This window comes from Nannobrachium achirus (genome assembly GCF_963921795.1).
Source record: "Nannobrachium achirus genome assembly, chromosome: 22".
In the NCBI taxonomy this organism is placed as follows: domain Eukaryota; kingdom Metazoa; phylum Chordata; class Actinopteri; order Myctophiformes; family Myctophidae; genus Nannobrachium; species Nannobrachium achirus.
The window spans coordinates 11,320,696-11,333,937 of NC_137829.1; the positions used below are offsets into that span (position 1 = coordinate 11,320,696).

At 44.4% G+C, this 13,242-nt stretch overlaps 1 protein-coding gene across 1 annotated transcript in view; it reads right to left on the minus strand.

Moving 5' to 3' along the window:
* Positions 1 to 13,242, minus strand: part of col4a2 (collagen, type IV, alpha 2) — a gene marked incomplete at its 5' end in the record, with an annotated part of 81,617 nt that overhangs the window by 48,769 nt on the left and 19,606 nt on the right. The window contains one exon of the mRNA XM_080753572.1: positions 6,793 to 6,873. Coding sequence (XP_080609698.1) covers positions 6,793 to 6,873 — 81 coding nt within the window. The remainder of the gene's footprint in view (positions 1 to 6,792; positions 6,874 to 13,242) is intronic.

Sequence of the window (13,242 nt, forward strand, 5' to 3'; positions counted from 1 at the left end):
ACTTTTATCTCCTTTGCGGCTTGAAGCTGATGGAAAGGATCACAGTAGTACAGACAAGAGGACGGACAGACATTGTTCATTATTGGTTACAGAATATTAAATGAAATTCCATGACCGTGTGTAGTTTGGAAATTCATGTGCATACACACACATGTACACATGCAGAGTGCACGTGTCCTTTAAAATAGATGCTACTCTGTCCACACAAACAATAGCCCCCTTGTCTTTAAAGTGCCCCTGCCATCTTTACATGAAAGTGAGGCACTTAATAGTCTCTTAAAGCTGAACCAGAGATGACTCAGATGAGTGTAGGGTGGAAAGGTCAAACTGCATGGACTTGGATGAAAAAGAAAAGGAAAAAGACAAGGAAAATGGAAGTAGAATTTATTTTCACTCTATAGCTGAAGAAAATGAGAATTATGATCTTGTGCTTTTCCATTATGTGAATGTGTTGTTGTGAGGGGTGTGTGTGTGTGTGTGTGTGTGTGTGTGTGTGTGTGTGTGTGTGCGTGCGTGCGTGCGTGCGTGCGTGCGTGCGTGCGTGCGTGCGTGCGTGCGTGAGTGCGTGCGCGTGCGCGTGCGTGAGTGCTTGTATTGTCCTTGACAGTGGTGTTGAATCTTCCTGCACTTTGACAAGGCTATAGCCTAGAGAGTCTCCTTTTTATCAAACCACCCTCAAAGTATGGGCGCGCACACACACGCACACGCACGCACGCACGCACGCACACACACACACACACACACACACACACACACACACACACACACACACACACACACACACACACACACACACACACACACACACACACATAAAAGTACTGTATTCTCTTTGCTTTTGACTGCTAACAAGAATGCTAATTAAATTTTATTTCAAGGCCCATTGTAACTTTTTAAAGAACTTCGCTCTGCAACTGACTGACCTTGTCAATCTTTTTCTTTTTTCCCAATCGAGACCAGAAGAGAAATGCAAGCAAATAAATGCGTCTTAGGTTGAGTTCATTTTTACAAGCTAGTTGAGAGTTTGTATTTCTTCTATGCATAACTTCGGAGTCTCACCATGACTTTGAACAGAATTGGGTCAGGCAGTCGCTGAGGCGCCTTTAAAATCCCTGACCCTTAGCAGAGGTTGACGGAAATGTGATAATTCTCCTCCACTTTTGCCATATGCTGGGGTGTACATTCACACATACACACAGGCACAGACACACATGCACACACATTCATGCACATGCACAGCTGTTTGTTGTCTGTCTACTGAGCATCCTTTTTTTAATTTCTTTTTATTGTCGAACAGCTTGCCAACATCGACCCAACTGCACAGAGGGGCCGACTGTCCATCCCTCCCGACTATTCCAAATTGTTAGTGATAGTGGCAGGCTTGCACCCCCCCTCTCTCCTCCCTTCACCTCATCCATGCATTCTGTTATTTCTCATTGCTCCACGACGGTCTGTCGGCCTTTGACAGGCGTTTAGGTCAGGGCCAGAGACAGCAGGGATAGACGAGACTCTTGATAACAGGTTTGGGCTTGGGGCTTGCATCATAACTGCACTTTTGTGCTATATACATCATCCCTGTTAGTTACCGATAAGCATACAACTCCAACTAAATCAACAGGGCAGGCGTTCAAAGTGTCAAATGAGCCTTAACTTATGTCTCCTTCCATCATCTCTCCATTGGAATTACGGCCGTACACAGGGTGTTCATCAAAATAAACGAGTCATGTAAGATCATCGAGCGCAATGACCACTGACGGCAATCAGACTGTAATAACAGTCAGGTTCAGCAAGTTCAACGATTTCACGTATAATAGGCAGAATACGTTTTTGTTATTGTTGCAGTTTGTCAACTTCACATTCCAATGGAGCCACCCTTCCTCTTCATGGCACTTTTGAACGCTTCCGCCAAACTCATGACGTATTGTTATTATTATTAGCCGTCTCAGATCTTTTTTGGTCCAGAGGGAGAACCATGTGTTCCCTACCTTCCCTGTCTCTGTGGCGACAGGGAAGTACATGACAGTTGGGGGCAAAGCATTCAGAATATATATGGACATGTTTTTGTGGAACATGGAAATCTTTGCCAATTATAGTCACAGACAAAAACACAGACCCGCTAATGTGCACACATGCGCACGCACACACACACACACACACACACACACACACACACACACACACACACACACACACACACACACACACACACACACACACACACACACACACACACACACACACACAGACAGACAGACAGGCACAAAGATATCTTGTTCCCACAAGACCAGAGACACTGTCTATATAAAAGGGATCAGTGGAGAGTCATTGTACTCAACTTCCTGTGACGTGTGTCATTTCCTGTTCTACATCAAGTGAGGCAGCTTTTCCCATGGCGGGATGGACAGCGACGCTGCACCTCATCTTTTCCAAACTGGGTCAAGATTCTGTTCCTCTGTGTTCCACATTGCTATTCAAACCACCATAACATCTGTCCATAAATGGTGCCCAAATTCTGTCCCTCTGTCAAACAGGCATTTTATCTCTTTCCCTATCCTGTTTCAGCATCTCTTCTCTCTGCAGTGCGTTGTAGCAGGCCGGACAGGGGGAGACTGTGAGTTTATTGCTCCTCGCTCTCTGCTGTTGATCAAACCAGATTCTCTGTCTGTGATACCCCAGACCCCTCCCTGTTTCTGAGAATAGAGAGAGGAAGACTTTCAGCACAAAGGAGAGCATTGATCTGATATTCTGCTAAACACGTTTTCTGCTGGGGACGCAGGAACGCCTTGTGCTCGAGTCCTCAAGCTCCCAGTGACTTTCATGACATACAGTACAACAAGAACAGTTTTCTGCCATTTATTTTTGAGCGGTGCTGCTAACCACTCCAAAACGTGGCTTTGTGTTTTTCACCACGTGTTTTTGGATGACGTAAATGTGACGTAACCTTTCCAAGGATCTTCCCATGGGGTTATAACTACATGTGACATGACGTCACAGGATATCAGTATTTAAGCCACGTCATGTGGGTCTATCATCAGCAGCAGCAGCACCGCTCACTTCGCAATGGTGTGATTTTTTTTTGTTTTAACACATCACAAACTGGATATGGATGTCTGACCTTTATTCTTGTTGACTGTGTACAGGAAAAACCTCAGTGTTAAATGAACTTGGAGAGTGGACCCAAATGGACCTGTAAAGTTCAATGTTTACACTCTCATAAATGAAGTACTTAATGTTAGTGTTTTGGTCTTATGAACTATATATTTTAGTATGCTTTTATACCTAATGTGTTTGCTTGTTACTCCAAAACTAGTGTGCCCATTCTTCCTAAATGGATAAGAAACAAACAACAATGAGCACTCTGGATGTGTGCCGTGGGGAGGGTGATATTTTTCTGAACGCCTTCGATGCACAAGCTGCTGCCAGTGGAGTGGGTGGTACTGCTGGAGAGCCATGCTGCCAAATCTCCCCTCTCCCTCAAGCAAAACTCCATCAAATTAACATCGTAACTCCCTCCACAGAGCAACAATCCACTCCATTCTCTCTCTCTCACACACACACACACACACACACACACACACACACACACACACACACACACACACACACACACACACACACACACACACACACACACACACACACACACACACACACACACACAGACACACACACACACACTGACCCTATCCCCCTCTCATTGTGCTAATTGACAGTGTCTCCATCTCCTTCCTTCTCACTATGTCACTATCTTTTCACACTGTCTATAATAAGTGTCTGCCTTCATTTCATCATCAGACCTCCAGAACGTGCAGCGTGGGAGCATTGAGCTCCAGTCCAGACACAGCTTATATAGACACATAGGTCAGTGTGATATCATATGGCTCAAATAACCCACGCTGTGACTACTGGGTGTGGTGCGTGGACCACCAGGGGCGTCACACCAAATTCTGGGCCCTGGGTACAAGGATTCACTGCGGGCCCCCCATGAATGTTAACTATTGAAAAATAGCAGATATACAAGCTCACAGCGTGGCACCGAGTGCCGCGCTGTGAGCTTGTAGATCTGCTATTTTTGAAAAATCGTGAAAATGTCAGTGATGCTCAAACTTTTTCATGTGAAGGACCCCCCATCTCAAAATATTTAGTTCCAGGCAACCCCCAGAAGCAAAATTTGAGTTACAAATGTTCACTTAAAAAATACATATATTCAAAGATTTGCGCACATTTTCACGACTTTTAAAAAATAGCAGATCTACAAGCTCGCAGCGCGGCACTCGGTGCCACGCTGTGAGCTTGTAGATCTGCTATTTTTCAATAGCTAAAGTTACTAGGGCCCCTCCACCTTGGGCCCTGGTAACTCAGTCCCACTTTCCTACCCCTTGTGACGCCCCTGTGGACCACTGGCAAACCCCCCCCCTCCTCCTCGACGTTGTTATGGCTCGCAGTCAACCATAAACCTCCCTCATCCATTCACCACAGCTGTAACAAACCTCGGCCAATTTCGGCCAGCTGTGAAAGATCAGCAAAGAGTGAGGGATCCGTGTAGAACGGAGTGTACGTATTCTAAAAGCCAGGGTCCTCCTCTGGGGCGGCAGACACACACATTTGGATGGAAAAGCAGTCTAGGCAGGAGATGAACGACATCTGTGAGAACCCAGCCTCCATTTCCACTCGATTCGCAAAACAAAACAACGTGATTATGTATAGAGAGAGATTTGGATCCGGCAGGGATGTGCAGAGAATGTTAGAGAGGCAGGGGCTGAAATTTCTAAAGGGGCCTTTTGGTGAAAATACCGAAAATAGCAGACCTCCAAGCTCACAACGCGTTGCAGCGCAACCCGTTGTGAGCTTGGAGGCCGGCTATTTTCGATGCTTGATTTCTACACAGAGAGGACAATTCTTTCAACATACAATGCTGCATTCAAGTTCAGGAGGATTGGACAGGGCAATTATCTTGAATGCTGCCTTCAGGTATGGCATGGAAAGAGGGCATTTGCATTTCTTTCACCATAGTAAAAAAAAACTGCATTCATGGTCTGGAGAGGGCACTTTTTACAGACAGATAAAAGGGCAGGGGCTCAAGCCCCCTTTGATGTCTGTGTGCACATGCCTGGGATCCAGCGACATGCAGGACTCTGCATGGCGTGGGGAATTTATGACTGAAATATGTAAGAAATAAGACAAAGGGTGGGGGGGCTGACAGACATTAACTATAGCAAATTTATAGTATAACATTTATGGTTTAGGTGGAAAATACCAAAGAGAGCCAAGTCACAGTGTTGAAACGTCTTCGACAGATCTGATATGTGGAGCAGGATGGGATGATGGAGGGTAGATAGGGAGTGGTGACCAAGAGGATGTTTTTACTACTTATAGCCTGCTATTGTTTTCTGAAAGAAAGCTCAAAACCATGCCAAGGCGCATAGTAAAGAATAAAAGGTCCCTCAGAGCATTGTAATCATCATCATCATCATTGTCATCACTTATTCATAAATAACATTATATCCCTCTCATCTGGCTAAGTTCAAGTGTGAGCAAGTGAGCGAGAGAGAGAGAGAGAGAGAGAGAGAGAGAGAGAGAGAGAGAGAGAGAGAGAGAGAGAGGTCCAGCTCAAGGTCTGACCCCTCTGCATCCTTCAGATGTGGAATGTGGAATGTACTTCCTCAGTCTCTCCCTCTCCTCCTCCTTAAGGGGTTTCCTGTATCCATGGTGAGCATGTATGGTATAGGTCATAGGTTCCACATACTGTAAAGTTGATCCGGCAAATTCTCCACTCATGCCCGTCAGCAAACACAATTTCCCAGACATTTCTTTTCCATCCACTGTTTAGTTTTTTTGGAAAGAACCCACCCCCACATGTTCTGTTCTCACAAGTAGTGATTGTAAAAGAAAAGAAGAAAAGATTCTGTTTCGTTTCTTGTATAGTTAAGCTGTGTCACATAAGCTGCACTGAGAGGTTTACAGCTCCTGGGAGAACTATGATTTGAAGATGAGTGACGTAGAGGGAAGTGGCCAGCGTCTGCTCTGGAAAAACCTTGTCTTTTGTGTTCTGAGAAAAGAATGCACCTGCCTACAGTGAGCCGGATATAGTAGCATGATATTGTAGTTTAGATCCTGGGATCTCATGTATTGTCATTTCCCACCAAATTTCTTTGCTGGGTGTACACCTGTTGTCACCCAACCATTCTCAATGGGAATTTTCAAACTGGTACTCACACAAGGGGTTTGGCGCAAACTGTCTCACTGACTGGCTGATTACAAGGCTTCCCTTACCCTCCCTCAGGCCTATTATCTCATTATGAGGCTGATGTTTAGTCTATCTCTCCCGAGATGCTTTCACAACATCAGCCCTGCTGTGTCCCTTTCTCACCGACTCACCCCTCTGTCTGGCCTCCCTTTCTCTAATGGAACTCCCACACCCCAAAGACCCCACTCTGACCTGTTCCTCTGCAGAGCTTTCACCACTTACTCTATCGGAATAACGTGATAAGCATATGAGGCCTAAGGGCTGCTGGCAGTGGGCTTCGGTCAAGAGATTAGCCATGGCTAATGAGTCTATATTGTATTCCATACATAGACCATAATGCCAAGTCACGGCAGGCCCAGAAGCAGTGTCTGTAGTTAATTATCATCTTCAAAATTGTTTGTTGCATTGTTGTGATGCTTTACCTTCTCCTGGACAGCCCACGGGCTTTATTCAATCGTTCATAATAAGGAATCCAGAGATGGAGACAAAGGTTAAAGAAAGGAAAGAGATATATACGTAGTGGCTAGTTAGCATGTGTAGCTTACCCTGCCGCCTTTCTCCGGGAAGCATTGACAGCCACCGCTGCAGTCTCTCCCACCACAGGGAACATTGTGTTTCTTGCCACCCTGTCAGAGAAAACACACAGAGAAAGTACAGGTTAGAGTCAGACAAGCCAAGGTGTGCATAGCCTCAACATAATACACAAACACTATCATAACGTGTTATCTTCCCACTGGGTTTGAGCAACTTTTGCGATAGCTAACAGTGTGGGGGGGCAAACAATCATGTACAAGGTGTGACAGGCAATGTTTGGGCACTCTGTGGTTTCTGTGCACATTAGCTGTATACGCCTGCGGATCTGTCGCATGAATGTGGATGATTGTCTGAGTGCTGTCTGAACTGTTTTTGTATACTCGTCTAGAGAGCTTTGGGATGCAGTTGGCATGACTCATACTGGACGTCATGGCACAATGGACAACCAAGTGTCCATGAAATCCTTCCATTCATCAAGGGCGTCTGGCCTTTGACAGGCAAATGTGTCTGGGAGAAACCCAGAAGACCCATCAAGATGCTAGACTGCATACCACAAAAAACACAACTGCCACCAGAAGGGTGGCAGTTGAAAATGACACGCAGTCAATGGAGGGTCACTATAGACATGACATGATCAAAGATATGGGGAAAATAGGGTTTCCAAACCACATGTTAGGGGCGGCAGGACACTAATCATAGTTGACTGAGACAAGCTTGACGCGGGACATGATTAAAGACATAAGTACATCTGGGGAGGATGGCTCTGTTTATCTTTAGTACGATATTGCGTAATTTAAGAGCCCAAATTAGAACCATGTACCAGTGCCTTGTTTACAACTTGATACAGCCACAGTGACAAGATATCGTGAATACGAGACAAGCATCTAGGCACAGAAAACACGGCACAGAAAACAGACAAATATTAACATCCCGACATTCCAAAACAATTATAATTTGCATCGAAATGTCAGCATGAACACATCACTGTTCACACGGTCCCTCCCTTTAATAGCTCTGTGGTTCAAGCATTTAACTTTCAAATACCTGGAACGCGCCCGAGTCGCGCTAGATTTTAACCACTTTAACCACTATTTTATGCCTTAACCATTGAAAAATAGCAGATATACAAGCTCACAGCGCGGCACCGAGTGCCGCGCTGCGAGCTTGTAGATCTGCTATTTTTGAAAAATCGTGAAAATGTGTGCAAGTCTTTGAACATCTTTGACCCGATCTTTGACCCGACTTCTAAATCCTTCCTCTAAATCAGTGGTTCTCAAACTTTTTCATGTCAAGGACCCCCAGAATTACAGGTATTTAGCCACGGACCCCCATCTCAAAATATGTTGTTCCAGTGACCCCCCAGAAGCAAATATTTGAGTTACAAACATTCGCTTTTAAATAGATATATTCAAAGACTTGCAAAGAAAAAACATGATTTTTCAAAAATAGCAGATCTACAAGCTCGCAGCGCGGCACTCGGTGCCGCGCTGTGAGCTTGTATATCTGCTATTTTTCACTGGTTAAAGCAGTCAATAATCCTAGGCCTAAATGGGTTAAGGCCCTCAGGCACGTCCATTTAGCTGCATGACTGGAGACGCACCATCTGAATAGATTGAAATGTTTCCTTTCCGAGTTTATCTCCACGGAGCATGGCAATGAATAGTGAGTGAATGACAACAGAATTAAGGAAAAACACATTAAGCATTCAATTTCAAGTTTCCACAGCCATTCTTGGGATGAAAAGGCCCTTTAGAGTGCTATTTATTAGCATTTGTTCATTAATGAATCTATGAGTCTATACAGACAGGCTCCGTGGTTGGTAGCTTATCTCATGACGTCTCTGTCCTCTGTCTGCCTACGTCTCCCACCTACACAGCCATACCATAGTCTGCTTAGCCAGCAAATGCCTCAATGCCCTCCCCCTCCGCGGCATGAAAAAGGAAAAAAGAACATCAGAACTATTCTAAACGGCCACTTTATGCCCACATTGGCGACAAAATGGCAGATAAAGTAATAACAGAATAATTCTCCCTCATATCACTCTGACACGATATCCCAAAGGCCCAGCTGACAAAGACCACATTGAGACCCTCCTCACACACAAAGACAGTCTTTTAGCCTGTGTCCTTTAATGATCTCCTATCTCCACAACACAAAAGACCCTATTCCATCCTCTGGAGAATGCTTAAAAGGCAGAGTTTTCTCCTTAATTCTATCTATGGATCTTGAGGGGTGAACCATTTTAACTAGTGTTTGATATAGTACGTAGCTAAGACATGACACAATACAGATAGGTTTGTATTTACTCTGCACAGTGCACACTATGGCAGTGTACTCAGCAGCATTGATAATAATTCAACACAAAAATGTCAATGTCAACATCTGGTCTCATTGTAAATGATGTGCAAGGGAATGTATTTGATGATGGCATCCATTACCCAACACAGCTGTGTGGTGGAGTTATAGTGTGACGCCTTGAACAACACATTCACTTTACCTCCGGCCAAGCACACAAAAGACAATGGAGAGGTCCCCCAGAAGGACAATGACATGACACGAAGCTATGCAAAAAGCCATTGACTTTACAGTGTTGCTTAAAATAGTTGATGACTATTTCACCTGAAGACAATGGTATTGTGTTACAGTATCCTGTTTCTCTGACCCACCATCACAACAAGCAAACAAGTGTACACTAATAATTCTAACATAATTACACCTAATACACCATGCGTGTGTGCGTGTGTGCATGCGTGTGTCTGTATCAGAGGTGAACATGTACCCATGCGTTCATGGCTGTCAATGTGCATGCCTATAGGCTTTCAAAACATCACAACACATCATTAGAAAAGTAAAGTATCTAAATAAGGTGTTATAGCCAAATTAATGATAGCAGTGTTGCTAACAAGTACGGTGCCATGTCATTTTTTGGTGAATGCTAACATGGTGAAATGCCAAACTGCCGACGCTGGAGAATGTTAACCTGGTGAATGCTAACCAAGTGAATGTTAACCTGGTAGGACCAACGGGAGGTCGAACCAATGCTCCCCACAAGTAGCACCTCAACCAAGGTACAGTAGCCTATTTAATTTCCTCTCCAGCCACTGCCTGTTTCCTCACATCTTTTTGTTTATTTCAGAGAAAGGGCCTTGGGTTGTTGAGTTCTCAAGATATGAACCAGAACAGACCAGGCCAAGACTGGGTTTGCAACACGCTGAAACCATATAGTATGAGATAGAAACAGACCAGACCACCCGCAGCGATACAGCTTAGCGTTTGGCTGGGTGACAACATAACTGAGTTTTTAGTTTTTGTTTTTTAACATAAATCTGACACAACATTAAATTGATGTAACACTACAAGCCTTCCAGTCTCAACAGTGTGGAACTGATCACTGGCCCAGACTCAACACTATGAAATATCATAAAGGAAGTGGCTCATCTGAGACAGCTGCAAAGCTAAAGGCAAAGCCATATGCTGCTAATCATTGGTCGTCTACATGTGAATGTTCATTACTGGTGTGAACATAACGGGAACTGAAGTCATCCCATTTGAATGCAAAAGCAGCAATCAATATTTGTAATGGAATGTGTCGGGGAAGTCGAAATTCCTTGTAAGCTCTTGTTCTGAGAACTATCATACAGTGTAACAGCAGTGTATATGAAGTGAAACTATGACAACAACTCCAGGGCAGTTCCCAGGAGCAGGTCTGCTGCTGTACTTCATCGTTGGTTTGCTGGTTTACAGTATAGATCTCCTGTGTTGATCATCTTTCTTGTCATGCTGTCATTATAAACTGCAATCGGTGGTCTGGGTCTGGGAGAACCAGTGTGGTCTGCTCTGTGTGTGTGTGTGTGTGTGTGTGTGTGTGTGTGTGTGTGTGTGTGTGTGTGTGTGTGTGTGTGTGTGTGTGTGTGTGTGTGTGTGTGACACGCATGTACACACATGTACACAGACACACACAAATGCAAAAACACACAGATGAAAACCAGGTGAAGTTCAAGCCCCTGGCACAGCGACCCGATCCATATGTCTGTTCTGTATACCCCTGCCAGTCCACAGAGGCAGGAGAAGGGAACTCACAACATTCCCACGTTTCTAAAATCCCACCATATATCCCCTGACTCTAATGTTAACTGAAACAACATTATAGCGGCAGGGAGTTCAGCCTCGCTGTGGCTGCTCATGCATTGTTTTTCCTCTCCAAGCCGTACTGGTGTCTCATGAGCCAATAAAATCCTTTATACTAACAGTAAAATATGTTCAATGTTCTGCACTTGAGGCTGTGCGGCTGGGATGTGTACTTGAGTAATATCCCTGCAAAGGATAACAGCTTGTTCCTCTGTCCAGTTGAAAGGTCACTGACGTTCCCTTCCATCAGAGATATACATGACACATTATGAAGGATTTATTACGGCAATGGCCAAGGATTATCTCTGAGTATTCGTTTCAATGGAGACAGATGATTTACAGGAAACCTCATTTGCTGTAACAATGTCCTTACGATGTACAGTATAGGAGCCTTGGCCCCAGGAAACAGAGGAGAACTGTGGTTGGATCCAAACAAAACAAGCACACAGTAAATACATTTTTCTTTTCACCTTTAAAGTAGCCTATACAGTACAACATACATACCGGTATACATAACATAACACAAGCATGTAACATAGGTCTCACTATATATAAAATCATACTTTAAAAACGGTTCGGATGTAAATGTGTGAGCGCTCAGGGCCGGACATGGCAAGGTGGTCTTCAGAGAGAAGCCACTGTGGTCAGATTAATGATGAACATTGTTTACTGTTGCCTCCCTGTTTTTTATGACCATCGGTGCCTCCCTCCCATGTCCATTGACCTCTACTATATAAATGAAATGATTCCACTCCAGCTGGGTAAACTATACTGTAATATTCTCCCATATCTCTCTCTCTCTCTCTCTCTCTCGCTCTCTCTCTCTCTCTCTCTCTCTCTCTCTCTGCCATTTTATTTCTAGCATTAATCTGGGCTTGGTTATACATGATGATTCTTCACATAGCAGTTTAGTATACAGCCATCTGTTTCACTGCTTGAATGGCTTCCCTTTTATACTATCTCAACCTTTTATCTTTCCATATCAACAGTGAGCATTTCCCATAGTAATGGACGCGGCGGGTCTTGCCACCAATATGTCTTCAGGCCATGTTGGCCAAGTTTGTTGGTTTGTGTGGTCTATTCTGTGGTCAGGTTGACTCCCCATCATCTTGGTTTATCCCTGCACTGTTTGTAGAACTCTTACCACAAATTTGACCACATCTCATGGCATGCCACACGGCAGCAAAGAAGAAACAATGACAAAACCATGCACACACACACACCCACACCCACACGCACACACACACACACACACACACACACACACACACACACACACACACACACACACACACACACACACACGCGCGCACGCACACACGCGCACGCACGCACACACACACACACACACACACGCATTTGTCTTGTTTTTTTAGACAGAGAGTTAGTAGTTAGGGAGGTGTCTTGGACCTCTGGCCCACATTGAAGGACAGTCCAACTCTGTAATTCACAAATAACCCCAAAACACACAGCATTTTCACTACTTCAGAGGAATCAAGAACTGTTCTCCCATGATGAAGGAGCGAACAGATCAAACAACAGGTGGTTTAAAAACTCAAGACTCCTAACTATACCTTCACTTACAGCAAACAACACACACACACACACACACACACACACACACACACACACACACACACACACACACACACACACACACACACACACACACACACACACACACACACACACACACACACACACACACACACACACACACACACACACACAAATGTTCATGAGTCGGGGGCGGCCGGTGGCCTACTGGTCAGGGCGCATACCATATAGGCATTGCCATTTCGGCATCAATGCCTGCGGCGTCGCCGGTTCGATTCCCGATCCGGACGACCTTTGTCGCATGTCACTCCCCATCTCTCTCTCCCCATTTCCTGTCAGTCTACTGTACTATCAAATAAAGGACCAAAAAAAAAAGAAAAAAAAATGTTCATGAGTCCATGATGATGTGGACACACAGCTGTACATTCCACATCTGTCCAGGCAAATAATCATTCACTATGACGTTCAATATTCCCCACAGACATATCACATTTTGCTCTCAAAAATAAAATTATTTTAAAACGTGCGTGACCAAAATCAGAAGATGTAGAATGACACAATTCAATGAACCTGATTCCATAACTTGTCGCTACCAGTAATTCAAATCACAAATAATTTGTTTCAGGGTTTACAGATAACAATGCATTACATCGGTATACTTGTTTTCCTTCATTGCAACACCTGGGCTTTCATATATAGTATGACAACTAAAACTCTAAAGTGCAGTTTATTGCCGGTTGAACATCCAAGCCTTCGCAAGACCTCAATCTCGAGGT